This window comes from Hydractinia symbiolongicarpus, chromosome 10, assembly GCF_029227915.1.
Source record: "Hydractinia symbiolongicarpus strain clone_291-10 chromosome 10, HSymV2.1, whole genome shotgun sequence".
Lineage (NCBI taxonomy): Eukaryota > Metazoa > Cnidaria > Hydrozoa > Anthoathecata > Hydractiniidae > Hydractinia > Hydractinia symbiolongicarpus.
The window spans coordinates 20,318,761-20,344,379 of NC_079884.1; the positions used below are offsets into that span (position 1 = coordinate 20,318,761).

General features: G+C 32.7%; 2 protein-coding genes across 2 annotated transcripts; one reads left to right on the top strand and one right to left on the bottom strand.

Annotated features, from left to right (window-relative positions):
• The first annotated feature begins 3,061 nt into the window (after window positions 1–3,061).
• LOC130662768 (disintegrin and metalloproteinase domain-containing protein 10-like) lies at window positions 3,062–12,231 on the top strand. Its single transcript, XM_057461694.1, has 6 exons — window positions 3,062–4,345; window positions 8,114–8,255; window positions 8,684–8,881; window positions 9,826–10,127; window positions 10,457–10,592; window positions 11,306–12,231. The coding sequence occupies exons 1-6, from the start codon at window positions 3,176–3,178 to the stop codon at window positions 11,530–11,532; spliced, it is 2,175 nt and encodes a 724-aa protein (XP_057317677.1). The 5' UTR covers window positions 3,062–3,175; the 3' UTR covers window positions 11,533–12,231.
• A 4,090-nt stretch (window positions 12,232–16,321) lies between these two features.
• Window positions 16,322–25,568, bottom strand: LOC130662673 (uncharacterized). The gene is made up of 3 exons (XM_057461581.1): window positions 25,436–25,568; window positions 21,782–21,957; window positions 16,322–17,117 (listed from the first exon to the last, which is right to left on the bottom strand). Exons 2-3 carry the CDS (start codon window positions 21,937–21,939, stop codon window positions 16,799–16,801), a joined length of 477 nt encoding a protein of 158 aa, XP_057317564.1. The 5' UTR covers window positions 21,940–21,957; window positions 25,436–25,568; the 3' UTR covers window positions 16,322–16,798.
• Window positions 25,569–25,619: the final 51 nt, after the last annotated feature.

Consider the following 25,619-nt stretch of genomic DNA (forward strand, 5'->3'; position numbering starts at 1 on the left):
CAAAATTTTTCGTCGGACATAATTTTCGTCACCAATGAAAAATTTGGCCACTTTTGTCCGACCAAGTTTTGTCCCACAAGGTAGTCATTGTGAGTTTTTCTACAACTTTTTCACCTTTTTGTCTTTGTGTCTAAAGTTTATGTTTTCACGCACGTCATACACTTATAGAAGACGCATATTAATAGCAGTCGTTTTTTGTAAATAACTGGATTAAAGATCTTTATGTTTATTAAAGATTTTCTAATACAGTAGACTCCCGGTAACTCGAACACCGGTTAACTCGAACTTTTATTAGCTGGAACTGTTTTCTACGGTCCCCCTTGCACATTTCCTAATACTTCCATATAAAAACTACTCGTTAACTTGAACCACCCCGGATAACTCGAACATTCGTTTTCTCGAACCATTTTTTGGTTCCCCTTCCTTAGGTTAATTTCGTCGGATAACTCGAACTTTAGTAGAAAATAAATGTTTGAAAAATGAATACTGCGCTATGTAATGTGTAGCCAGAAATTTCAAAAAAGCTGTTTTTAAATGGTTCTCTTTGCAAAGGAGCCAAAATTTCTTTAAGTGAAAACTTACTAGATTTGTAAATTTTATAGAGTCTAAAAAAATCGCTTTAACGCGAACTAATATCTCATTTTTGTCTAATTTCGAATTAACGGGAGCTTCGGTTAAGTCGAACATCCGTTAAGCCGAAATGTTTTCTCTGGTCCCTTGGAGGTTCGAGTTACCGGGAGTTAACTGTAATAATAATAACTAGCTGTTTCCCGTGGAAGAATCCACTGTATTCCATTTAATTTATGTAGCAGATATGCGTCCATCAAAAAACAAACAATACAGCAGTGCGCATCTTACATCTGCATTATTATATAAATGACCAAAAAAATTAAAGGTTTTCAACAACTGCAGTATTTATGTGACATTTAAAATCTAAATCTACTAAAATTACTTGCTCTGACCATCTGACAAATGCGAAAATTATTCGGAAAGAAGTTTCCAAAAGCATTTCAACATACATCTCACCCATAAAATTTAAATCACTCAAAACGCCACATATATACAAAAAAGCTGATCAATGTCAAACACAAATCTCTCTCATTGTATATGTTAAAATCAGTTAGTTTATTGCAAACCCTGCCAAAGGTTGACACACAATGTGAAAAATAAACAATAAATTGTGCCTCTGACAGAATTTTTTATCTAAGGTGTAAAAAAAGGGATTTGCAAGGACAAATTATAATGCAATAAAACATTATTTGATATATTGCATACAGTCCTTCCTCACCAAACTTTAGACAAAATGCCAACAAAATAACGGTGTTTAAATCTAAAATTAATAAAGTCGATAATATTGCATACACTCTTTCCTCACAAAAGCTTCACAAACTGTAAAAAAAAGAATGGTTATAGGGAGTGCTTCTGATTCAACAAAAAAAGTTTTTTGACATATTGCATCTAGCCCTTACCCATTAAATATTACACAAAATTAAAACTATATACGATTTAGAACACATCAAATTTAAATCGAGAAGGATCAGTCATTTCGATATATTGCACGGAGTCCTCCCCAGTAAGAATTTATACAAAATATAGAAAAACAAAGCTTGCAAGGTGTAAAATCGAATTCTTCTTCTGTGTTATGGTCCTTCCTCGCAAAATTAACATAAAATGTCAAAAAGGTTCAGATATAACATCCAACACAACAAAAATCAGTTCTATCAGTATATGTCATGCCATTGTCTTCCACCAAATGTTCCCCTTAAAGTTTCACAGACAGCCTGTAAATTAAAAACAACTAAGATCAGGTATTTGGGCTATTTCATACCATTCTGTTCCAAATAACTTATAAAATGTAAAAATTGAGTGGTAAAACAGAAATGTCAAAAAGAAGAAAAAAATAGCTTACAAAGAGTATAAAATTGAAATCAACAAAGTAGCTCTTTTGGTGTATTAAATATAAGCCATACACACAAAAGTTTACACTAAATGTAAGAAAATGGTTGTGTTTAGTAATTTTAAATTAAGAAAAGTCAGTTCTTTTAGCATGCTGATTAAGGTTCTTGCCCACAATTTGAAACAAATTAAATTTACATTTTAAAATTTTACATTTTGTTTATCATTATCATTTCAATAGTTTTGTCTTAAAAATGATAACCCTACCTTCGAGACCCCTATTTTAAATTTTCGTACTGTGTATTATCCTAGTTGCTCTAAAGGGATACATTAACCGTGATTAACTCTTGATTTTTTGAAGGAATAATTGATAGATTTCGAAGTCAATAACACTACTGGAATGTCAATATCCTATATTAAATTAATGAAGCCATTACAATGCACTGAAAACTTTGAGGCCAAATAACTTGGAAACAAGGTGGTGACGTCAATGATTTTTCACCGCGTAGGTAACTAGGGACCACCTGGGACTAATTTGGGTAAGTTTCCAAAACCTGGGTTCCCGAACCCGTTTCGGAATGGACGGGTTGATGACGTCATCAAAAAATCTTTAAACCCCAATATCTCTGTAACCGTTAAAAGTGCATCATCCTATACATTTTCTTGATCAGCGTTTCAAGATCTATACGATAAAATTTTACGCGCCATTGTTGATTTCACCAAAATTTTTAAACAAATCAAAAGCACATGATGACATACATTTTTTATCAATAATTTAAGCTGTACATAATAGAGGCAACTTAAAAACAAGATTTTTTTCGTGGATGGGTTGCTGACGTCATCAAAATTCGAACGCTTTTTTTCCTTTTTATTTCGCCTTAGTGGATTTTTCCACGGGTTTTATCGACTAGTAATATAAATAATAAGATAAATAATAATATAAATAAGGGGGCAAAAAACACAGCAACTAGCTGGGTTTTTTTTACCGAAAATAAACCTTGAATCATAACATCGTCAAAAGGCCTGGACGCCAATCATAAATTACTCATCAATACATTGCTAACGTTTTCCCGATTTTATAACAAATTTATATGTATCCAGTATGAAAAACTAACGGCTACTTACGCGATTGATATAGTTAGGGAAACGAGACTTACATAACGATTTGCTCGGCGCTTTGCTTTTTTATTGAGGGAGGAAAAGTAAACTATTAAAATGGTGGAGAGTTTATGAGACAACAAAGATTTTGATTTTGTCGTACAACCAACTAGCTAAAGAAATGGAAAACAAAATGTATATCATTATTAATGTTGGAATAATTATATTATTTTTTACTCAGCCTTCAGTATCGAAACAGCCTTTGAGTAATTTTATTCGTCATCATGAAAAACTAAGCTATGACACCTCTGATGTAAACAGGAGGTCCAGGAGAGCCCTAGAATTGTCGCCATTTGCCAATGTACATATCAAATTCAAAGCTTTAAGTAAAAATTTTAGTCTTCATTTATCAAGAAATCATGAGATTTTTGCCCCTGGGTTCAAAATCGTGGATGGTGCTGGAAATAAGCTTGATTATGATTATTCAAGATTTTTTCATGGAAATGTGGAAGGTTTTCGCCATGGTCACTGTTTAGGAATAATTCATGAAGGACGTTTTGAGGGAACTATTCATGTTGAAAAGGATGTATATCATGTGGAACCAGCTGAGAGATATTTTCAAGACCCAAAAGATTTCCATTCAGTCATATATCATGGTAACGATGTAGAACACACTGGCAAATATGCAGAAGCAGAAACTCCCAAAAGACCAACAACTCTTAAAGGTAGTAGTATGGTTAATAAAAAGCCATTAGAACATGCAAGTAAAGAACATGGGAAAAAAAGATACAGACGTGGTCCGAAAAATGCACAAAAGAATACTTGTAAATTAAAGCTTGTAGCAGACCATCTTTTTGTACGAAAGTTTGTGCGACGTGAGACTGCAATTGATCAAATGATACTTCATTATCAAGCTGTGGAATATATCTTCAGAAATCAAACCTTTAACACTACTGATGAATATGACAGTACTTTTTCACCACAAGGTATTGGTTTTCGTATTGGTGAAATCCATGTGTGGCTAAAAGAAGACACACCGGAAATGTTACAACAGGAACACATAACTATTTACAGATTATTAGAACACTTTTCAAAAATGAATCATAGTTCTACCTGCTTGGCCTATTTGTTTACGGACCGTTCGTTTGAAAATGGTGTGACTGGTTTGGCATATGTAGGATATCCCTTTGGACAGCCAGGTGGAATCTGTGATCCTTACGCTAATTATGCTGGTGAGTGGAAAAGCTACAACACAGGACTTGTATCATTCCAATTATATAATCGTGAAGCACCTCCAGCAATAACTGAAGTAACATTTGCTCATGAGCTTGGTCATTCTTTTGGAGCACAGGTATCTAGCTATTTATATAAAATTAATTTTGTGAAGCGTGTACAGTGACAAGCATCCACATGGTAATCTAATAGTGTACACAAAATAATGTGATTGCTTTGTTATTAAGTAATAGCAAAACACTCACTTCTGTGTGGTTAAAAACTTTTTACAGCAAGTTAACATAAAATAGCAAAATTCTTAGCTAATGAAATTAGTTCATTTTATCACATGATTTGTTCCAGCCAATCAAAAATGTAAAACAAAAGTCTTATAAAATACAGAACATAATTTTTATTACTTGTTTTCCTTATTTAAAGTTGTTGTACTAGCCTTTGCATATTCATTTTTTTTCTCATAAAAAAACCAGACAATTGTGATTTCATTTAGGACTGGGCCTGATTATAAATAATGACGTCACGTTGTGCAGAAATTTTGAGCGAGCGCAGAGAACATTCATGTTAATCTTATAATTTACATTTAAATCGCTTGTTTTTGTATATACTTTACCTTTAAATCTTTAAAGAATGGTTCTGCGTTTGGATGTACCAATCGATTACGGAAGTGTATAGAAGTTAGTTTTCACAGAATCTCTTCTTTGAAAACGAAAGAACTCAAACAAAAAGGGCTCAAAAAATACGTTGTGCAGATCTACCAAGCAATCAAAGTTTTTATATTTGTTCGTCCCACTTCACAGATAGTTCTTTTAAAAATTCTTCTTATTTCATTATTTGTACTCGATTATAGTTTGCATCCACCAACACAACCAAATAATGTTTTGCACATTTTTACGTTAAATAATTACATAGCAGAACATTATAACCAATCTCCAATACCAAACACCGATAAAAAAAATTATCTAGTTAGACAATTTTTTCCGTAGTCCTCGTCAGTTTCTCTTTTTTATTTTTCAAAAAAGAAGCTTTTTTGATGTAAGACTTGTTGGATATTTTCAGGGGACATTTTCTTAACTTTATTTCATCAGCGCTACTTTCAATCTTTGTTACTGTTTAGGCTGTATGCAATCCAGTTAATGCAGTTTCTGAAATAGCTTAGTTAAAACAACCACTTGAAAATCAGTAGCTTTTGTAACGCATGACCTACGATAATGATAAAAATGATTTTTATTTATACAATGTTAATACCCCCATTTTACCAATTTATCACAACACGAACATTATTAAATTTTTTGATCACGCATTTCAATGGTTCTCCATCATGGAGAATATTTCAACATCGCATAAAATTTAGTTGCATTTTTGTGCAAAAAAGCACTCGCGGAAGAAAGATATTGCTGAACTGTGAAATAAAAAATTATTGGCTTGTAAAGTAAGAAAGATTATTTACTGAAGCAAATGATAAGTTTTATTATGAAAAGAATGTAAAAATATATGTATATAATATAAATATATTTTTAACTTTTTAAAAAGGAAAAATTTTGCTAAGAACTTGGCTTTGCGTCAGTCAAAGACACCTTGTCACTTTCTTTATCGTTATTAATTTCTTCATCGTGAGTCACAAGAGGCTCGAAGTAGCTTTGTAAAGTCTTTATCATGAAGAGAATTATCCTATTCTAAGCTTTCTAAGTTTTAAAACTTGTCATTATTACAAGACATCTTATCAACGAACGATGCAAACAGTAAGTAAACAAAACTTTTAGAAGGCTAGCTGCCGAGCTTACGAAATTTCTGCACGATGTGATGAGACCTAGTCCTCTCGGCTTTTCACAACCTTTAAAATTATTTAAAATTAAAGATGTTTCCAGACTAGAGGTATAAATAAAGGTGTTAACGACTGTTAAAGATTAATTTTGATATACTTATGTATTGTCTTATCAAAATAACAATTTTTTTAAAAAACATTTTTTTTCACTGGAGTACCCCTTTAAATTAAATTAATGAAGCCATTACAATGCACTTAAAACTTTGAGGCCAAATAACTTGGGCACGAGATGGTGACGTCAGTCAATTTTCACCACGTGGGAAGCAAGGGACCGTCTGGGACTAATTTGGGTAAGTTTCGCAAACTTGAGTCCCCAAAACCGCTTTGACGTCATCAAAAAACCCTTAAACGCCAATATCTCTGCAACTGTTTTTCAAAGATACATGATCCTATACAATTTCTTGACCAGCGTTTTAAGATATATACGTTAAAGGAAACAGGTATATATACAAATTTCTGAAAAAAAATTTTTGTATGTGTTTTGTCGAGTCTTTGCTGACGTCAGCAACGAAGAAACTAAATTTTGCAAAAAAAAATTTGTATCTGCGCTACTGATGTCAGTAAAACATCTAAAACAACCAATTTATCCATTGTCCTTCTGCCTAAGTGGATTTTTCCATGGGTTTTATTGACTATTTATTATATATTATACTACATTATTATAATTACTAGTCGATAAGGCCCACAGAAAAATCCACTTAGGCAGAAGAATAATATAAAAAATAGGTTGTTTTAGGTTTTTTGCTTACATCAGCCAGTGCATGAACAAAAAAAGTTCAAAAAATTTGTTTATCCGGTTCCTGTAATTTGCTGAGCTTGAAACGCTGATGAGAAAAATGTATAGCATCATGTGCTATTGACTAACGGTTAAGAAGATATAAAGGTTTAAAAATAATGCTGACATCAGCAATGGTCCGTAGAAGCCTTTAATTTTTTTTAGAAATTTATATACCTGTTGCCTTCATCGTATAGATCTTTAAACGCTGATCAAGAAATTGTATAGGGTTATATATATTTGACAAACGGTTGCAGAGATATCAATTCATGTCCATTAAATACGTCAATATTGCTCTAACATCAAAGTTTGCTAATTTACAGAACAAATTTGTAGGCGATGTTTTATAGATTTTATCAAAGAATTTTATCCACTGCAAAAGTCACAGACTGAAGCTCTGTATTATTATACAGATACTGCAGCTATTCCTTAAGGAAAAACATTCCCTTACAGATATGTTTTCATTACTCTATGGAAATTATGTAATATTGTGACAGTTTTGTAAGTTCATTAGAGGGTCATAATGAACTGATTTCGAATGTAATTTGTATAATCTCTATAGGTATAGTAGAGGAAGTTAAATAGACAAATTGCATGAGACACATAAAATCACATATCCAAATATCATTCACATCTCAAGTTAAAAAACACACCCAAAAGTTCTTGCAAAGCACATAATTGTGGAGTCTGTTTTTTGCAAAACAGACTCCACAAGGGGGCTCATAATGTGTTCTAAGTGTTTGGAAAACCCAAATAAAATGGGGTTAAAAGTTACATCAGAAAAAGATAAATACATTTTTTACTTTCAGCCACTCGCACATATGTGATTCAGTACTATGTGTTTTCATTGCTGAAATTTATATTTTATGGCGTTATTTTTAAGTTTTATATTTATCAGATTTTCCTTGCACTAAATAGTTAAAGGAAACTTGAGGTATAAAATGATGTTAGACTTGTATAATAGAGCTTAAAAAAGTTTGTTAACATGTATTTTTAAATTTTTTAAGAAGCTCTTTCCGTTCTCAAGATATTCAGATTTAAACAATTTCAGATTTAATTATGCTGCATAAATTATGACATTTAAGCAATAGCAAATTTTGACATTTTGTGCCATCTGTAATTTTAGACCTGTTAAGGTGCATGAAGGTGAATAATGTAAGTAATGTGGTCCTCAGCAAAAAATAAAGAGGCCTAGGACAAGTCCGAGTCCAACATCATTTTATACCTCCCTACCCTTTAATATGTTTAAAGATAAATGGTCCAAGATTTACTCCCATATTTTCTTTATTCAGCATGATCCTGATACAAAGAAATGTCAACCATCTGATGCAAAAGGTGGAAAGTATATCATGTATGACAAAACTACACCTGGATTTCTTCCCAATAACAGAGCTTTCTCAGACTGTAGCATAACAAGAATGATGCCTGTTCTCAGTAAGTATATCCTTGTTGGAAATGTCACTACTGTTAAAAACTTATTTGCAAAAATTAATTCTTGCAAAAAAACTTTAAAATGCTAGATTGCCAAAATTTAATTGTCTGTATGAACTGGTTAGGAATTTGATAAGAAATGGAGAGAGATGATCATAACAATGTTGCATAAATGTAAGAAGATGACAATCGTTTGATTGTAATATTCTTTAATCTATGCCTCTCTACCATAGCCAGTTGATTGCCCCTGTGCTTATTTCATGGTCTCAATTTATCACCTTAATACAGCAAAGCCAGAAAATTTATATTTAAAATGAAAAATATACCTTTGTGATGGCCAACTTTGAACACTTTTTTGTAAAGGCATTAAAAGACCTTCTTTACTTTGTGGAAGCAACTTTAAATAACTGATTAAGTTTTTTTTTCAATAGCTGCAAAAGGTATTGAAGATGGTTGTTTTGAGGATAAATTTTGGGTCATGTGTGGAAATGGTGCTCATGAAGAAGGGGAAATTTGTGATTGCGGAACAGTGGAAACATGCAAGGAGAGTTGCTGTACACCATATGGATCTAAAACAGGACAACCTTGTACCTTACGAAGCGAGGCCTATGAGTGCAGTCCCAGTCGAGGTATTATAGATTTCTAATTCTTTTTTGGCTAATAACTCCTTTAATATAATTTAAAGTGACACTAGAAACTCAAACCTTCTCGTTTGAAACAGTATTTAGCTAAAACCTTTTTTTTAATAATCAGTTTGCTAGTGAATTTGAACTAAACGTACTTTTTTATTTTCTTTATGTATTTCATACAGGTGTGCAGTAAAAATAATAAATAACCTATTTAATTTGTATGACAAGGAATGCAGAACCATTATCTATATGTATATTAAGATATAAAAACTGATAACTATTTTCAACCGTTTATGCGGGAAATCCGCAGCATTGATTGGCTAAAAAGCCTTAACGACGGGCTTTATACAGCACTGTATAACTTTTAACCTCATAGCAGCCATAATGGTAGCTATAGATGTAAACAAAAGTATCGCCTGAAAATTGTTAAACGTAGCTACTTACATACAGATTCAAAAATCAAGTTACAGTAAAATCAAAGTCTCGAATCACTCCGCCAGAAAAACAGCCTTTTCAGCTCTTCTTAAAAAACGACGTCCGTCCAATTCATGTTTCTCCTTTAAGTGGTCACAAGAACATCGAAAGTTCAAAGTCACATTACGCGGCTTCCAAATTTCTGTGATAAGCTTTGGTTCAAAAATGGTTTAAAAAAAATTCTATTTATGGTTATTTAAATGTTTTGTTTTGTTTTTATATTGTATTAGGTTAATTTATGCAGGATAAAGGAATGCTGGGTTTAATTATGCGATTAATTGGCAAAATATTTTACGTTTTGTCATGTTTTACCTTTATGAATTAGGCCCCAGAAATCTAACTTGCTGGATTAATTTTGTGAACGGAATACATGTTTTACGCTTGCATGTTTCTGCAAACAGGTGGTTTTAAGGGAGAACTGTTACAAGAAATATTTTTCTCACAAAATGCATATAATAATAATATTGTAGGTCCATGCTGCTTAAACGAAACTTGTACGTTGGCACGAGAATTTCTTAAGTGTTTTGACGGAACCGACTGTCAAGAATCTTTAGTATGTGATGGTCTAAAGTACACCTGCCCTGAACCGAAATTTAAAAGAAACTTAACTCTTTGCGACAAAGACAGAAGTGTTTGCATTAACGGATATTGCCAAGGCTCGCTCTGCTTAAAGTATGGCTATGAGGGATGTCTTTGTGAAGATTCTGAAGACAAATGTAAAGTTTGTTGCCAGTATGAAGGAAGCTGCAAATCGTCGTACGAAATTCCTGGGGTATGTTTACTCCTTACAGATTTAAGTTTACGTTATTTTGCAGAACCATTGTTAAGTACGAGTGGAAAGTAGAAAAATGTTTAAATGAAACATAGTTTAAATAAGTGTTAGTTTACAACAAAACACGTTTTTTTAAGGAAGATATGATCTTGGCATATGCTTTAAACATCTTTTTTTATTTACTAAGTGCTATAAGCTTCTAAAGAAAATCTAGCCTTATACCATACGTGGTTAGAATTTCAAAAATTTGTTGCGCCTTCAAGAAAAAAGAAAAGGAAAGACTTCAATCATTCCCTTAATGGCATAAATGTTTCTTTCGCTTATTTCAGATGCCCAATGCAACAATGTCACGTGGTCGCCCGTGTAATTATTACAAAGGATTTTGCAATTCGCTGGGTGACTGTGAAGACATAAATATGGATGGTCCTCTGCGACTCCTTTATTACACATTCTTTACTGAGGAAGGTATGTATATCGCTTGTAGCAGTTCTAAATTAGTCTGGAAGGTGTGGAAACACACATTGCGTGTATTTTTTAACTTTTACTATAAAACCGACAGGCTATTTTGACATACATATATACTAATGAAAGAATGGTTTTTTGGATCCCCATTTTGATAGCTAATTGGAATACGTATCACAATTAACACAAGGATTAAGTGTTCGATTTGTGACACCTAATAATAATTCCATAAACTGCAAAAAAAAACGGGGAAAAAACTTTTTCGCCTTACAGATGACAGAGCAAGTTTAACCCACGGAATAAAAAATAAGATACGGAAAATTTTGATCACGTTAAAAGATTTAGCAATTTAATAGTGCAGCCGTTTTTAAAAGCCGTTATTTTGAAAACTAATTTAACATGAAAACTGATCTAGTTTCAGTTTTTTTTGTTTAAGTCTCAGAGTTACTTGTAACAAAATTATGCTCAATATTTTAACGACAGGCTTTCTTTGTACTTTTATCAGAATCCTATCTCCTCGAACCTTTGAAGCTCTGTTTATCGTGCATGACATTACAAGTTCATTTGTGTTTCTTGTATTAGTTTATACGACATACTGTAATTCCATGTGCTCAGGGCTGTTTTTTTAAGACGCTCGACTTCTTATGATATGCTTTTAAAGCTGACCTAAAATCTCTTCTTTTTGCGAGTAGCATTTTTATTATTTTAAATTTCAGGTATAAAGATATGGTTTAGGCGTTATTGGTTTGTTGTTTTACTGGGTTCATTCTTAATTTTGTGCATGTTGACCGCATTTGTTTATTACTGCCAACATTTTACACCATCAAATAACCCAGCTCTAAATGCGAAGAAACCTCACAAACCGCTCCGCACGCGTCGTAAACATGTCGGAGGCTATCAAACCGGTGGACGACCAATCCCTATGGCAACAACGTATGCTTAAGGTAACTTAAGAAATCAAATATTTGAAACGCTGTTTGAAACTGCGCAATTTTATACATCATATAAAGAGGCGTACAGAACATACACGTTATGTTCAACGTACGTTTTGTTTGGTGGTTTTGGCAAGAATACGCATTGTTAATACGTATATGTCAGAGGTTTTCATTTCCATGTCAGCGTCACATGCACTTTGGAATTAATTTTTTTTTCTTATTTGACTTACATTTAAACCGAGCAATTGTTGCGAAGCATTGTTGTGGCTCACAAGCACGCGTTGTAAAATATGTGACGATATATAACCGACAATATCGCGGTGAGATGCAAGCAAGGATCGAGTGAGCTTGTGGTTTGTCATTGTTACTCGAATTTATTACCTAAATTTTTCGTCACTCGATGCTTGCTTGTACTATTGTGATGATAATATTTGTAGAAATTTGAGATAACGATTTACTGTTTTTTCCCGATTAATTTGGGTTATGGAAAAGGGATATTTTACGGAATATTTTTTGGACCGCAAATTATGTAAATGATCTCCTATTGAAACCTTCTTCTTTCAATCCAATCAGAACCTTGTACGATAGAATGTCTAGGTATACTAATTTTAGGTGTTTGTCTTGATCGTCAATATTTTTCTAATCTTTGTATATTTTGTAATTTTTTTATTTGTTTTCAATATATGTCAATAAAAAGCATCACAGTACTTTTTTTGTACATCGCATCGCATGGGTGTTTCTTTTTACTGCATTCTCAACACGTCTCTGGATAATTTTTGTGTGTCGCATCTTTTTCTTAATATTTTTTACAGGAAATTTAGTGAACCTTTTTAAGTGGACGCCATCTTGACCTCGAAAAAGTGTCCACTTAAAGGTGTTCATTATATAGAGGTTCTTCCTAAGTTGGCCTTTTACAATGGACATTTTATGAAGAACGGATGGAAATGGGTTAAACTTATAAAAAACCTGTATGTAGCTATTGCGGACACGTCTTAACCCTTTAAATCACTCAATGGTGGCAATTTACATTACTCCCTAGAACTGATCAGATGGTCATGAAATCTTATAAGGTATTGTGTTATTCAAAAGTTTAAATCATCTTCGCTTAAAAAAAATGTAAACTTTCGAGCTTAAATATAAATATATACCATATCTGATCTCTATTTTGATACAAGGTTGCCAGCGACTCAGGGAAATCAAGGAATTTTATCAGAGCCACATCCTCAACCTCGTTCCCAGGGCATTTTGCCCTGTCAATGAAGTTGATAGCGGCGAGAATTGTGGGCCACTCCGTAATAATTTGCTCAGGGGACGAAGTTGCCACATCCTAATTTGTAAATTAATGTTAACCAGGGTGTATTTTTTTTGTAAACTTTGTGAAATTTAAGCTGAATTTTCATATGATATAGAGTTTTAATTCGAACGTAACAGGTAACATTTGTTTCATTAAGGTACATCACAAACCAAGAAGCGGCTACTACATAAGGCACTTTCCATAGTCATCAGAAAAAAGAAAACGTCTGGCAACAAACAATGCTCTCTTGTAGTAACTCTTTCATATGAAAATTTTTCGGCACGAGGACCTCGCTCCTGCACAGCACTTCAATTAATTAATTGCAAAGGCTGTTACAGAGATTCTTCAACATTTTCTGTGTTTTTGACCTCATGTTTCACATGCCTGTCAAAAATTCTTCAATTTTGGCTGTCCTCTCTCTAGAAGGGGTCATTTTATTTAAAGTTCCATTGCCAAACAATGAAGTTAACAAGAAGTGGGAAGCTGATCGTATAAATAATATCACACAGGATATAGTACTAGATGACTCCATTAACCTAGTCGCTATACTTTAGCGTGTCAAATGGAGAGAGGTGTTTGTTGCAGTGTTTGTTTTTTTTTTTTTACCACACAGAAACTGTAAGGAGCTCGAGCGAAATTTTCCTTGATTTGCAAAAAAGTCAGCACTTGTCTTTACGTTTCCGAATAAATTCATTTTGACAAATGTCAAAGGTACAAAAAAATACAATTGTAAGCTAAAGCAACTTAAAATTTTTTGCAAAATTCTGACCTTACTTTACACACAGACTTGTTAGAAGCAATTTTTCTGTTTCAATATATTTTTGGGGTTAAATAGTTGAAATAAAGTTAGGGTGCCAAAAAATTTGGTCAAAACTGTCACATAAGCTGACGTCAGCAACATGTTGGAAATGTACTTGACTTAAATTCAAAATTCTTACATTGATCAGTTTCTTTGAATCCATCATTTTTATTCAAAGAAGTATGCACTTAGCATAGAAAAATGGGGAATTAATAATGTGGGAGAATTAATAATGTGGGGCTTGGTGATAAGGCAAAATTGTTTTCTGCAAGCCCAAGTCAGTCTTTTAATTTTTTCCGTATGGTTTAAGATCTTTATTTTACTAGCTGATGTATGTATATATTTTCTATTTACTTTTAAGTGATACGAACTTGTATATATAAACGAACTTGTAACTACTACTACTCCTACTCCTACTACTAATCTCAAAAATAATCTTTCATCTGAGAAATATGAATCGTATTTAAAATCGTAACATCATCTAGTCCATCTGCATCTTAATTATTGCTGCATTTTAACATTTGCATGAGTCTGTACAAGTCATTTTGTCTGTTTCATCTGTTTTTTATTGACAACCGTACCGTTCAGTGTTACCGCTGGATTAACACTCCCCCAAGCTAAGCTTAATAAATGCTAATGGTGCTGACAGGTTGTCGATCACAATTGCAACCAGCAACAATCAACATCCTATAGTTGGTGGTAACTTTTCCGCATTTAATTGGAGTTTTAAAAGCATGTGCCACAGCAACTGTGCCAAATTAATGTGAGTTGAGTCCACCATATAAATGAACAACAAAGCGTTTCGAAGCTTCAATTGTTTGTTTTTTTGCATATTTTAGTAATTTTTTTTCTCCGAGTTTGATAAAAACCTGCAAAACAGTCTCGTCAGATTTCATGAACGTCTTTCAGCAATTTGATTTCAAGTGTGATCTAAATCGACCAATCTGGTCCCATCCAGGAAGAGCATGGTAATTTAATAAAACACTTGCGTGCTTCATAGCAGCAGTTAACATTAAATCGCCGCTGTTGCGCGCAGAAAATCAACAGAAGAAACACGTCAACGTCGAGAGAGAAAAAAACACATTTGCTAAATGGATCTTGTTGTGTAGCATTGAGAGTATGGAGTATTAAAAAACTTCAAATCTGGTATATTTGTGATATTATCCAAATCAAAGGTTATAACATATCTTTTATAGCATCGCTTAGAGCTTCAGTAATAAAGCTCGACAAATAAATGATTGTTTGTTTTGTTTTAATATCTGACAGCACGGTAACAGAAACTATTTGATGTTGATGTTTTTCATGTTTGTGCTGTTCTTATTCAAGATTTTTTGTTTCGATACCGATTTTGCTACTTGTTCTGGCTTTCAATGTATTTTTAACATATCTGTCAAAAACTACACAGACAATTGTATTTGACACAAGATTGGACAGAGAAGCGATATAGTTGAATTTACTTTCAAAGTTTTTAATAGTTTGTAGTAAACAATTTCAACTTTTGCGCATTCGTACAGTGGCCATCGTGTCAGCTGATAACAATCGCTCTGCTTTGCTAATGTGAATCCGTGACAAAATTGGAATAATGAGACAAAATCGATGCAGTGCAGATAACTTTTTAAAAAATATTCCAGCAAAAAATAATTAGGGTTAAAAATTTCAATTTCCTACAATTTCCCGCCATTTTTGAACAGGGATTCTATTTTTGTAGAATTTTTTTTAACAAGTCAATATAAAACAGTTTTGTTGCGCAGTTTTGTTTCTAAAATAGTTTTACATATGCTGATAAAAGCTTTTGTGTTACCAAGAACAACCTCGTCCCCAGGTTTTTTGCCTTATATATGACGTCATTTTTGGTCCCGGTGACGTGCCAAAAAAGCTAAGGTATAATAGGGTTAAGTCAGACCAGCTACGCCTTCTTGTTCGATCGCGTGATTTGATCCTATTGGGATCTAGCTTTTCTAAGTTGCTTGATCACTTCGTTTAAGGTCATACATATTGGAAAAGTGTAAAATAGAGCGAAACCTGCATATTTAAATTAATCGTGAGCGAAGAAGTATTTTGTGACCACATTTAAAGATAACAAGTGTAGGGTTCAGTTTGTCGAAAGGCACGAGAGAATGTTGAGAGAGTATCAACCATATGCTTAATGGTTGAAGGAAAAGACCCAAGGCTGTAATGTTTTTCTTGTATTATAATTTAGTTATTGTTGTTAATTGCATTTAAAATCGCTTTCGTTGATCATAGTTTCTGTGATTGCTTTAATCACCACAAGTTCTAGAAGAGCAGGTACATGGTCATTGTGCTTCCATACCTCAACATCATCCCCAGGGTCTTGAGGCCTCTGAGCTGTTTTTACGGAGTGGCCGCTATTAACCTCATCAACAAGACAAAATGTCCTAGGAACGACGTTGTCCATACCTCTCCCACTCTGTTTTTCATTCAATATCTGAACAAAAGCCGTGAAACTCCTTCGTTTATTAAGCACCTAAGAGTACATTTTTTTCATTTCACCTTTATAATCAAAAATTTTAATACCAAAAAACGTTTTTGCTGACTAGGAAATTTCTGACATCAGCTCACTTGACCATTTTGACCTAAAATTTTTGGCACCCTAAGTTTTTTTTAATTATTTATCTTTTTTATTAAGTTGGGTTAACGTCGGGTACTGATTGGGAAGTCGTGGTGAACTAAACACGAAGCAGAATCGTATACGAAATACGTTTTTTATTACAGATTAAATATACATCGTTGAAATAAATTTACAGGTTAAAACATTCCATAAAATTGTTCGTAAAAAGTGAAACTAAAGGAAAAGACATTACAATCAAACTGACTCAAAATACAAGAAGATAATAACTAAGGGAGGAAATTTGCTTTCAGAATTAAAGTTTGAATAGAAAATCAAGAATTGTTGGAAAGTTAGAAAAAATACTTCGAATAATTATTAAAATTAAAGATTGCCATTTTGGTTAAAAATAAGTTTACGGACACTATGCAAATTTACGCTACTTTGTTCCGCTATATTTTTTAAGCATTTATTTTACCCTAGGTAAGAGAAACTGGGACTTTCCACATCACCTCAATTTTGTACAAAAGCAACCACCTTCCTATGTACCTGGAAAAAAATAAAAATAAACAAAACATTACAACCATCTATTTAAGGTTATTGAATAACAAATAATTATTCTTCCAAAGCGTTGAAAAGTTGCTCGTGTTTTAACATCTTCACCAAATTCATATCTTTCGGAAAGATTGTCACTCTTCTTGCATGTATAGCACACAAATTTGTATCTTCCAGAAATCGAATGAGAAAAGCTTCCGCAGCTTCTTGTAAAGCCTCTAATGCTTTTGATTGAATTCGAAAATCTTGTCTATTTGCTGATTTGTTGATAGTCTCCTTCACCAGACGGCAGAAACTTAATTTAGGTATCAAGAAATGAGTGGATCTTTGATAAAAACGAATTTCTTTCAAAGCACGTGTGCCGGGGTGTGTTCTGCGCCTAAACAATTATGACTATTTTACGGAAAGATACTAACACAGAAATCATGATGCTCGTGAGCAAATTCAAACATGTAAATCACTTGAAAATTAGTTCAAAGGAACGACCCATTTGTTCGAAGTAGCAATCAGGTAAACTTCTCACATGCAGTCCAAAATATACATCAACAGCGGTTTTTACCCTATACCTGTTGCGTCTTTTAAGGCGGCGATACACGATCCGTTTAATAAAATTCGATTAATTGGATCGTGTATCATGTAAAAATCGTATGCTTTCGGCATTCTCAGACTAGTCAAATTCGATTTTTAAAAAGTCGGACCGGTTCAAATTTTTCGATTAATCGAAAGGTTTTTAGCCAATCAAAATGCTTAAAATCTTTACATCAAATGTGCGTTCTTGCCGTCAAAAAAGGATAAAACAGAAATTAACGAGATTTTTATCAGTGAATGAAGCTTATTAACAGAAAAGTTACAAATAACACACTCAGTTTCTAACGTTTTTTAACGTTAGTTGTTATAATAATAACTGTAAAAGGAGCGAGTTCAACTCTGTCTTCACTCTCTAAAGACATTTTATCGAAAGTAAATTATCAAAAATCTGTTCAGTTTTTTATTAATGTTCAATATAATTTCGATAAATAAAATTCGATTAATTGGATAGTGTACCATCACATTGCCACCTGTTAAGTTTCGATTAAATTATAATGCTTAATATAATTTCGACAAATTGAATTCGAATAATCGGATCGTGTATCAACGCCTTTAGGGCTCCTTAATGCAGGGAGGAGCCGGGGTGGTAAACCTTAAATTTTCTTGCCTTAAATCACGTTAATTTTTACGAGAACTTCCGATTTTAAAGTTCATGTTGACTATTTAGCGCGATTATAAGCAAAATAACGCTGATTTAATTCTGTAATTATTTTCGTTGATGACATACATTAAGTACGAAAAATTTTCGGTCTTTTTTCTTTTCGGACCATACATTTTCGGACGTTTTTTCAGCCTAATTTCGGGTGTTTGCTTAATTTTTGTAAAGCTCCAAATTACTGAGAGAGACACCAAAATTATATTTTAAATCGATGAAACCTATGAACCAATATACACATTCAAGTAAAAGTGAGAGTGAAACTATTATTACATACATCTTTGATTACCTGATGAGACGAGAGACACGAAATTGACAAAGACGAGGAAGAGAAATAAAAATAAATTTTGTTTAGACAATAAATCTTCAAAAAAAGTTCCATTGATAAAAATAAACTGTTTTGAAAAGTTGGGCGAAAAACAGTAGTTTGAAAAATTTCGGACGTTTAAAAATTTTGAACACAAAAAATTTCGGACGTTATTAAATTCGGACTTTTCAAATGTCTAAAAATAAAAACGTGCGAATTTTTTTGTATTTAATGTAAGTTCAATAACATGAACACTTTGTTGTAGATTTTCATGGGGCAAATGAAAAGAAGGAAAATTCAAAATAGAATCTTTCACAAGATTTATATATCGATCACTTTTTTATTTGTTTGTTTGCGCAACTCGCATTAAAATATCAATTTTTTTTCACCTGATAACTGACGGTCTCAAAATGTTTGTACGTAATACTTAATTTAGAATTAGGATACAATGCGGTACTTTGTTTTAAAAGCATCAAAACCTGATAGTACTTTCTATAAACAAGGCCAATATTGTTTTAAAGTCATCAAAAACAGAAAATTTTGATCCAAAACCATGAAAACACGACCTTAAAAATTCTTTTGCTATAGTGCGAAGTAAGTGAGGAGCGCGAACCGCAAATTAGGCTTACCAGTGATAACAGCTTACTCACTGAGGGTCAAAGAAACAATGGATCAATCCATCTTTGGATATCAATTAATCATAAAATTATCAACAAACTTTAACTGAGGCCAGTCTCGTTTGTTAGTGAATTTTATTTTATAAATTATTCCCAGAGCGCTGAGAGTGAAGTGAGATTTCACAGTCGACGGCAGTGAGTTGTTAAGGAATAATATCCGTTTACCATTGATTTCCACATGGTAATGCGGAATATAATGAACTTTATGTAGTTTTTTGTAAAAATTTTCTGTTAAGGTAGTGTAACCCATCATTTATTAATTACTTTAGAAATTGCATTGTAGGCTACTGTTTCTTCAAAAGTTATATTTCTCTCGAATATGTAAAAGGAGGCTAGACACGAGGCCAATATCAGTGTTTTAACTTGGTGGTATAAACATGGGCCCTTTATTATCATTTGTGTCATTGTTAAACGGTATGGTTGTGGAGGACATTAAAGCGACCACCAAGTTGTGGTTCTGTATTATATAGTACTCCACATGCAAAATTGAAAGGTGGAATAAAATAAAATTTGCTGTAATTTATCATAAAAATAGGACATGTGTTTTGACAGCCACAAGGATGTCAAAACAGATACTATCTCAAATATTTCTTTTACTACTGTGCAATATGATAGACGGCAGTGGTGTTATCAAAATTAAGGATCAAATGTTTCCCTTCAAACGGCTTTTTAGAAGGGTTGATAGTAAGATAAAGAGCAAGGATTTCTATTCCATTCGTATAAAGGTAGATATACTTCGCTTCATGCTTAATCAAAATAAGTATCAGTAAAAACAGTTATAGATATTGGATGTTAATGGTTTAAGATTTCAACGAATCGATATGTTTTAGCCTTATTTTATGTCATTTACCATCTAAGTGAATGATAGATGGCATTGAAGTCCTCTGATCATTTCTCAAGAAGGATATAATTTTGTCACATGCAATTTTTTTTTATAATCTTTCAGTAATTTTAATCTTTAAGATATTTTACTGGATGTATTACAGTCTTGATACATCTGGTTTCACTGGCAATAAAAAAGTCAGCAACGTTACCAATTCTGTTCTTTTGTGCTTTTAATTTTTTGTAAATTGATTTTATCCTATAGTAGTCGATTAGGCCGTGGAAAAATCCACTTAGGCAGGATTAAAACTGTAATGACGTCAGCAACCCATCCACTAAAAAAATCTGAATTTTGGCCCGTCAAAACCAAAAATTTGTTTAAAAAAATTCTATACCTGTTGCCTTCATCGTATAGATCTTAAAACGCTGATCAAGAAAATACATAGGATTATGTACTTTTGACGAAAGGTTGCAGAGATATTAAGGTTTGAAGGTTTTTTGATGACGTTATCAACTCGCCCATTCCGAAACAGATTTGGGGACCAGGTTTGGGAAACCTACCGAAGATGGTCCCTAGTTACCCACACGGTTAGAAATCATTGACATCACCACCCCGTTTCCAAGTTATTTGTTTTAGATGCACTGTAATGGCTTCATTAATTTCATATAGGATATTGATGTTAAAATAGTGTTATTGACGTTGCACGCATTTTTCGGCTAAATCAAAGGAAAATGACCAAATCCGCTTTGCCTGTCACAGACAGACGGACACACTTAGCGTATTATTATAGAGATTTTATGTATAATGAAATGTAATTTGTAAAACTTATGCTGTACGAGATTTGCCTTGAGCAAGTCATTAATGTATTGTAAAGTTCATTGGAATTATTAAAGGTTTATAATATAGAGAACTCCTTAGTGATGTCATTTAAGCAACCGTAAATATTATTATACGTAAAAGCAGCTTTAAGGTTCAAAACCATTCTTATCTTGAAACTTCTTTTTCTGCACATAACCAAATGCACCTTGGAAAATTGTAAGGCTAAAGTTGAGATTTCACTCAAGAATAAAACAAAAAATAACATTTGATAGGCGAAACAATTTCAACTTTCAGTTTGGATCAGATTCCAAAAATCACAAATATTTGTTCCATTTCGCTCCCGAGTGGAAACCAACACCAAGGACACAAAGATTATTATGAATATATCAAACACGTGCATGTTGCAAAATTATCACTTTAAGGACAAAAATTATTATGCATGTATATCACTGTAAGGTGTTATCTAATAGCATTTTTTTAAAAGTAAGTCGTAATGCTTACAAAAACATTTTGCCAGTCTTTTTTTAGAAACCAATTTTGATAAACTTTACCCAACTTGAAAAAAAGGCATATTTTCAATATTTTTTGCAAAGAATTTTGGTAAATATTGTAAAAAATTTTTTTGGAAAAATAAAGCTAAATTAGAGTTAAGAAAATTTGTGGGTGTAATTGTTGCAAATGCATGTCATTCCCTTCCCTCTGTGCACATGCACGCTTTTAGCTTCCTTTGGGAATAATAAGTTTGCAAAAATAGAGGCTCTCTTCGGTTTTCAATGATACATGGCAGTCATTTTAATGTTGTTTAGAGTTAGTTTTATTTGTTATTCAGTACAAGCATAGGTGCTATAGCCATAGTCTATGTTCACCTTGTTGCTAGTTTGTTCTGTGTAGCTTTTTACCCTTGTTTGTTTTTATTCAAAGTTATATTTATGTTTATTAGTTAGTTAAAATGTACACATGTATTTTTATATCGCAATGTATAAATGATTTATTTCTCTAAACTTCTGTGTCTTCCCCTGAATCTGTAACAGTAAATTTACATACAAAAGTTATAAAAAACGTTTGATGGCTGCAGCACAGATAGGCTGAAGGTATTCTAGTAATTCTGTGTTATTCATATCTTATTCTGACAGTTTCATGTTGTATACACTTTTAGGAAAAAGTATCTTCATACCTTTTAGGTGTCTCTTCGTCTGTTGATTCTCGTCCTCCACTTGATAATCTCCGCCTCTTCTTGTTTCCTTTACCTGTCATAGGTGTTGAAGTAACAACTGGGCTTTTCATTGCTTTTTTAAGTGTCCTTGGAGATTTGGTTGTCTTCGTTTTTACCATTGTGTATATTTATGTTTTCTAAAAATAGATTTCACATGCTAGACACCTTTATTCCCAATCAATGTTTCATATAATTTACACAGCCATAATTTACATCTGGTTGTTAGGGAAAATTGAAATATCTAAAAAGTAAAAAAGTATACATATTTTAAACTTTTTATTTTTAGAACCCTGTGTTACATGGGTTTTCTTAGTTGCCAAAGGCTTAGGCCTTTAATTTGACCAAAAATTAATCAACTTGCTTAGCAATCTTTTTTTCATTGGACCATGTCCAGTTTTCCGCAGAGGCAACATAATACCCTGATACCATGGTTCAGACAAACTAGAGTATGTGTTGCATTCACTGCTGTCACAATAAATTAAATCAATTAAACAAACAAAATACATTTTTTTAAAAAGAAATAAGTGTAGAAAAGGAAACTTCTTTGCTGCTGTGGTCTGGGGAGTACTGAAGGGTATTTGCAATTGATCTCTTGCTAATAGTTATTTTGCTGCATCCAACAATTTAGAATAGGTGATACAAGCGATCGATAAAATATAGAAGTCATAATTTTAAGGATATATACCCCCCGTTTTAAATTTCATTATCATTTTCTGGTTAACCTACGTTTTTCATTTCCAAGTGGTGCAGTAGCTTAGTGGTTAAAACTCTTGGACTTCGTACAGAAAACAGGGTTCGATTTCCCTTGACAACGATTTAACATGCACAAGTGAATGTTACCATAACGTGAGTTACCCCAAGTGATGTGAGGAAAATTGGGTAGACGCCACACTGTGGGCCATTAGCTGTTGCAGGAAGTTGTCTGTTAGAGCAGGGACCCTAATTACGTTTGTGTAGGTCGAAAATAAGTATTTAATACTCTAGAACTTCCCATCTAAGCAATGGCCCTCCTGGAATTAATAGACAGGTTATATTCATTGATATTTGTGAGGCTACCCATGCAAAATATGCACATCCATCCATCCATGCTAGCATAGGTTGAAATTCCCTTGTATCAAATCTGTCCTCGTTACCTCCTGCCAAGTATTTCTTAGTCTACAACTGAGGCTTTGCCCCTGAAACTATCTAGTCTTTACACTTTCTTACCTGATTATCCTCCTTCATTCTTTCCAAGTATCCCAACCAACTCAATCTTATCTGGACAGCATCTTTAATGCTACGGCTATCTTGCCCGCTTCTTAGCTCATTTGAACTCTTCTGTCTCTCAGACGAGGGTTACACACCCTTCTAACCATTCTCATATCATTTCTTTCTAAGAAGTCAAGATCTTCATGACCTCTTATTCTGTAAAATGTTTTTTATAAATTTTTGAAATAAAAAATTGATGTAGGATGAAACATGGAAAACATTCTTTTCTTCTAAAAGGTTGCTTATTCACTTACACATTTTAATTTTTTTTGTTAGAGTTTACTTTAACTTTCAAAAGAAAATATAGACAAGTGATTTTTAAGTTTCATGTATTTTAGCTGCACAGAATTGCCCTTTTTATTAATTTTATTATTTTTTTTAACTAATTAAGTTTTTTTGTTTAAAGGTATCAAAAGGGTTTGAAATTAAAGAAGAAAAAGATGCATAAATTTTTGAATTTTAGCCGTTTGCACAAATTAATATGCACAAACTTATCTTCACAAGGATCACTTTGTTAGAGTTTACTTTAACTTTCAAAAGAAAATATAGACAAGTGATTTTTAAGTTTCATGTATTTTAGCTGCACAGAATTGCCCTTTTTATTAATTTTATTATTTTTTTTAACTAATTAAGTTTTTTTGTTTAAAGGTATCAAAAGGGTTTGAAATTAAAGAAGAAAAAGATGCATAAATTTTTGAATTTTAGCCGTTTGCACAAATTAATATGCACAAACTTATCTTCACAAGGATCACTTTGTTAGAGTTTACTTTAACTTTCAAAAGAAAATATAGACAAGTGATTTTTAAGTTTCATGTATTTTAGCTGCACAGAATTGCCCTTTTTATTAATTTTATTATTTTTTTTAACTAATTAAGTTTTTTTGTTTAAAGGTATCAAAAGGGTTTGAAATTAAAGAAGAAAAAGATGCATAAATTTTTGAATTTTAGCCGTTTGCACAAATTAATATGCACAAACTTATCTTCACAAGGATCACTTTGTTAGAGTTTACTTTAACTTTCAAAAGAAAATATAGACAAGTGATTTTTAAGTTTCATGTATTTTAGCTGCACAGAATTGCCCTTTTTATTAATTTTATTATTTTTTTTAACTAATAAAGTTTTTTTGTTTAAAGGTATCAAAAGGGTTTGAAATTAAAGAAGAAAAAGATGCATAAATTTTTGAATTTTAGCCGTTTGCACAAATTAATATGCACAAACTTATCTTCACAAGGATCACTTACGCAGAGTAAGTGTGTGAGATTTAGCACTAGTGGGAGTAAAGTGTTTGTGTAGCAACTTTTAGATGGTTTAGGTATATCATTGGTTTGTCAATCCCCACAAACTGTAAGATTTCAAGCTTTATAAATTATTCTAATGTGAACTATATTTTAATATGAGGAGTGTTATGCCTAATCAGTGAGTATATATCATAAAGTTCACAAAAATCAGAAAGCAAAATGTATATTTTCTTAAAGCGTCCATACTCAAGTTGCCATAAGAAATATCAAATTTGACGTTTGTGGGTTTTTTTTCCAGTTTGATGTTTCAGAAAATGTGCAATAAAACAGATATTATTATGCTTGCTTCTTTTGTCTGCAAATTTAATCTTCATTCAAAATTTTTGTTGTTGTTTCAAGTTCACTATAGCGATACACATGCTCAGAAACAGGGCCATAAATAAATTTAAGCAACTCAGGTATACTGCATGAGTTGTATTTATAGACAAGTTGTTTTGATCAAGAACAACGGACATGTGCACATACATGCACAGGAAAGAAATATAAGAATATATAACATCGATCAAAGATAGTATATAGTAAAACTTATGCTAAAATTCTTAAATTCTGCTTTTAAACAAGAAGTTAATAGTTGATAAAAAACATTTACAATGTATTTCCAGTCTTACATTTCCAGAAATCGGTAAGTTAGCATAAATAGCCAATTTAGCCTATGTAGCTCTTCCCTTTCTTAGGCATCAGGATGCGCGCACATATAATTAAGCTTGTCTGTAGCTAGCTAGCTAAACATTCAAACTCATCTATTATTTTTATTATTTTATCCCAGGTTTTGTAATCTTAGCAAGCTGGGCATAAGGGCGAGCAAAAATGTAAATAAGAGTCCGGCAACAAGATAGATAACAACTATAATCATGAATGCTTTTGTGCATTGATTGATTGACATTCCTGGCTTATTGTGTTGTGGGGGTGGGTAAGTAACGTTAAATTGATGGGGCATCTTTATCATGGTTTTTCCTAAGGCAATACGAACTCTTCTATGCATGAACCGCTATTTGTAAACAAACTTCTAAGTGTATAAAAAAGTGAAACAATATTTAGCTTTAAAAAGATAGCGGCTTCAAGAAACAAACCTTGGTTGCTTTATGTGTTGTTAGATGCTTTGCAGCACGATGGCGTCAATCTTTTACTGAAACTTGTTGACGGTCTATATTACTTTTGATTTTCCCGCGTTTGACAACCTCGTTTTTGGGGTCTTTTTTTAATTAATAGTGTTTTTAACATCCAATCCAAAGAAAGTTAGGGAGCTTGGGAGCG

Bases quoted from the DNA above. Each gene is read 5' to 3' on its own strand.
- LOC130662768 (XM_057461694.1), top strand. From the start codon at position 3,176: ATGGAAAACAAAATGTATATCATTATTAATGTTGGAATAATTATATTA. The intron at 8,882-9,825 runs GTATTATAGATT...ATAATATTGTAG, and splicing joins TGAGTGCAGTCCCAGTCGAG to GTCCATGCTGCTTAAACGAA. The intron at 10,128-10,456 runs GTATGTTTACTC...CGCTTATTTCAG, and splicing joins CGTCGTACGAAATTCCTGGG to ATGCCCAATGCAACAATGTC.
- LOC130662673 (XM_057461581.1), bottom strand. From the start codon at position 21,939: ATGGTAAAAACGAAGACAACCAAATCTCCAAGGACACTTAAAAAAGCA. The intron at 17,118-21,781 runs GTATGAAGATAC...ATAATTGTTTAG, and splicing joins GACGAAGAGACACCTAAAAG to GCGCAGAACACACCCCGGCA.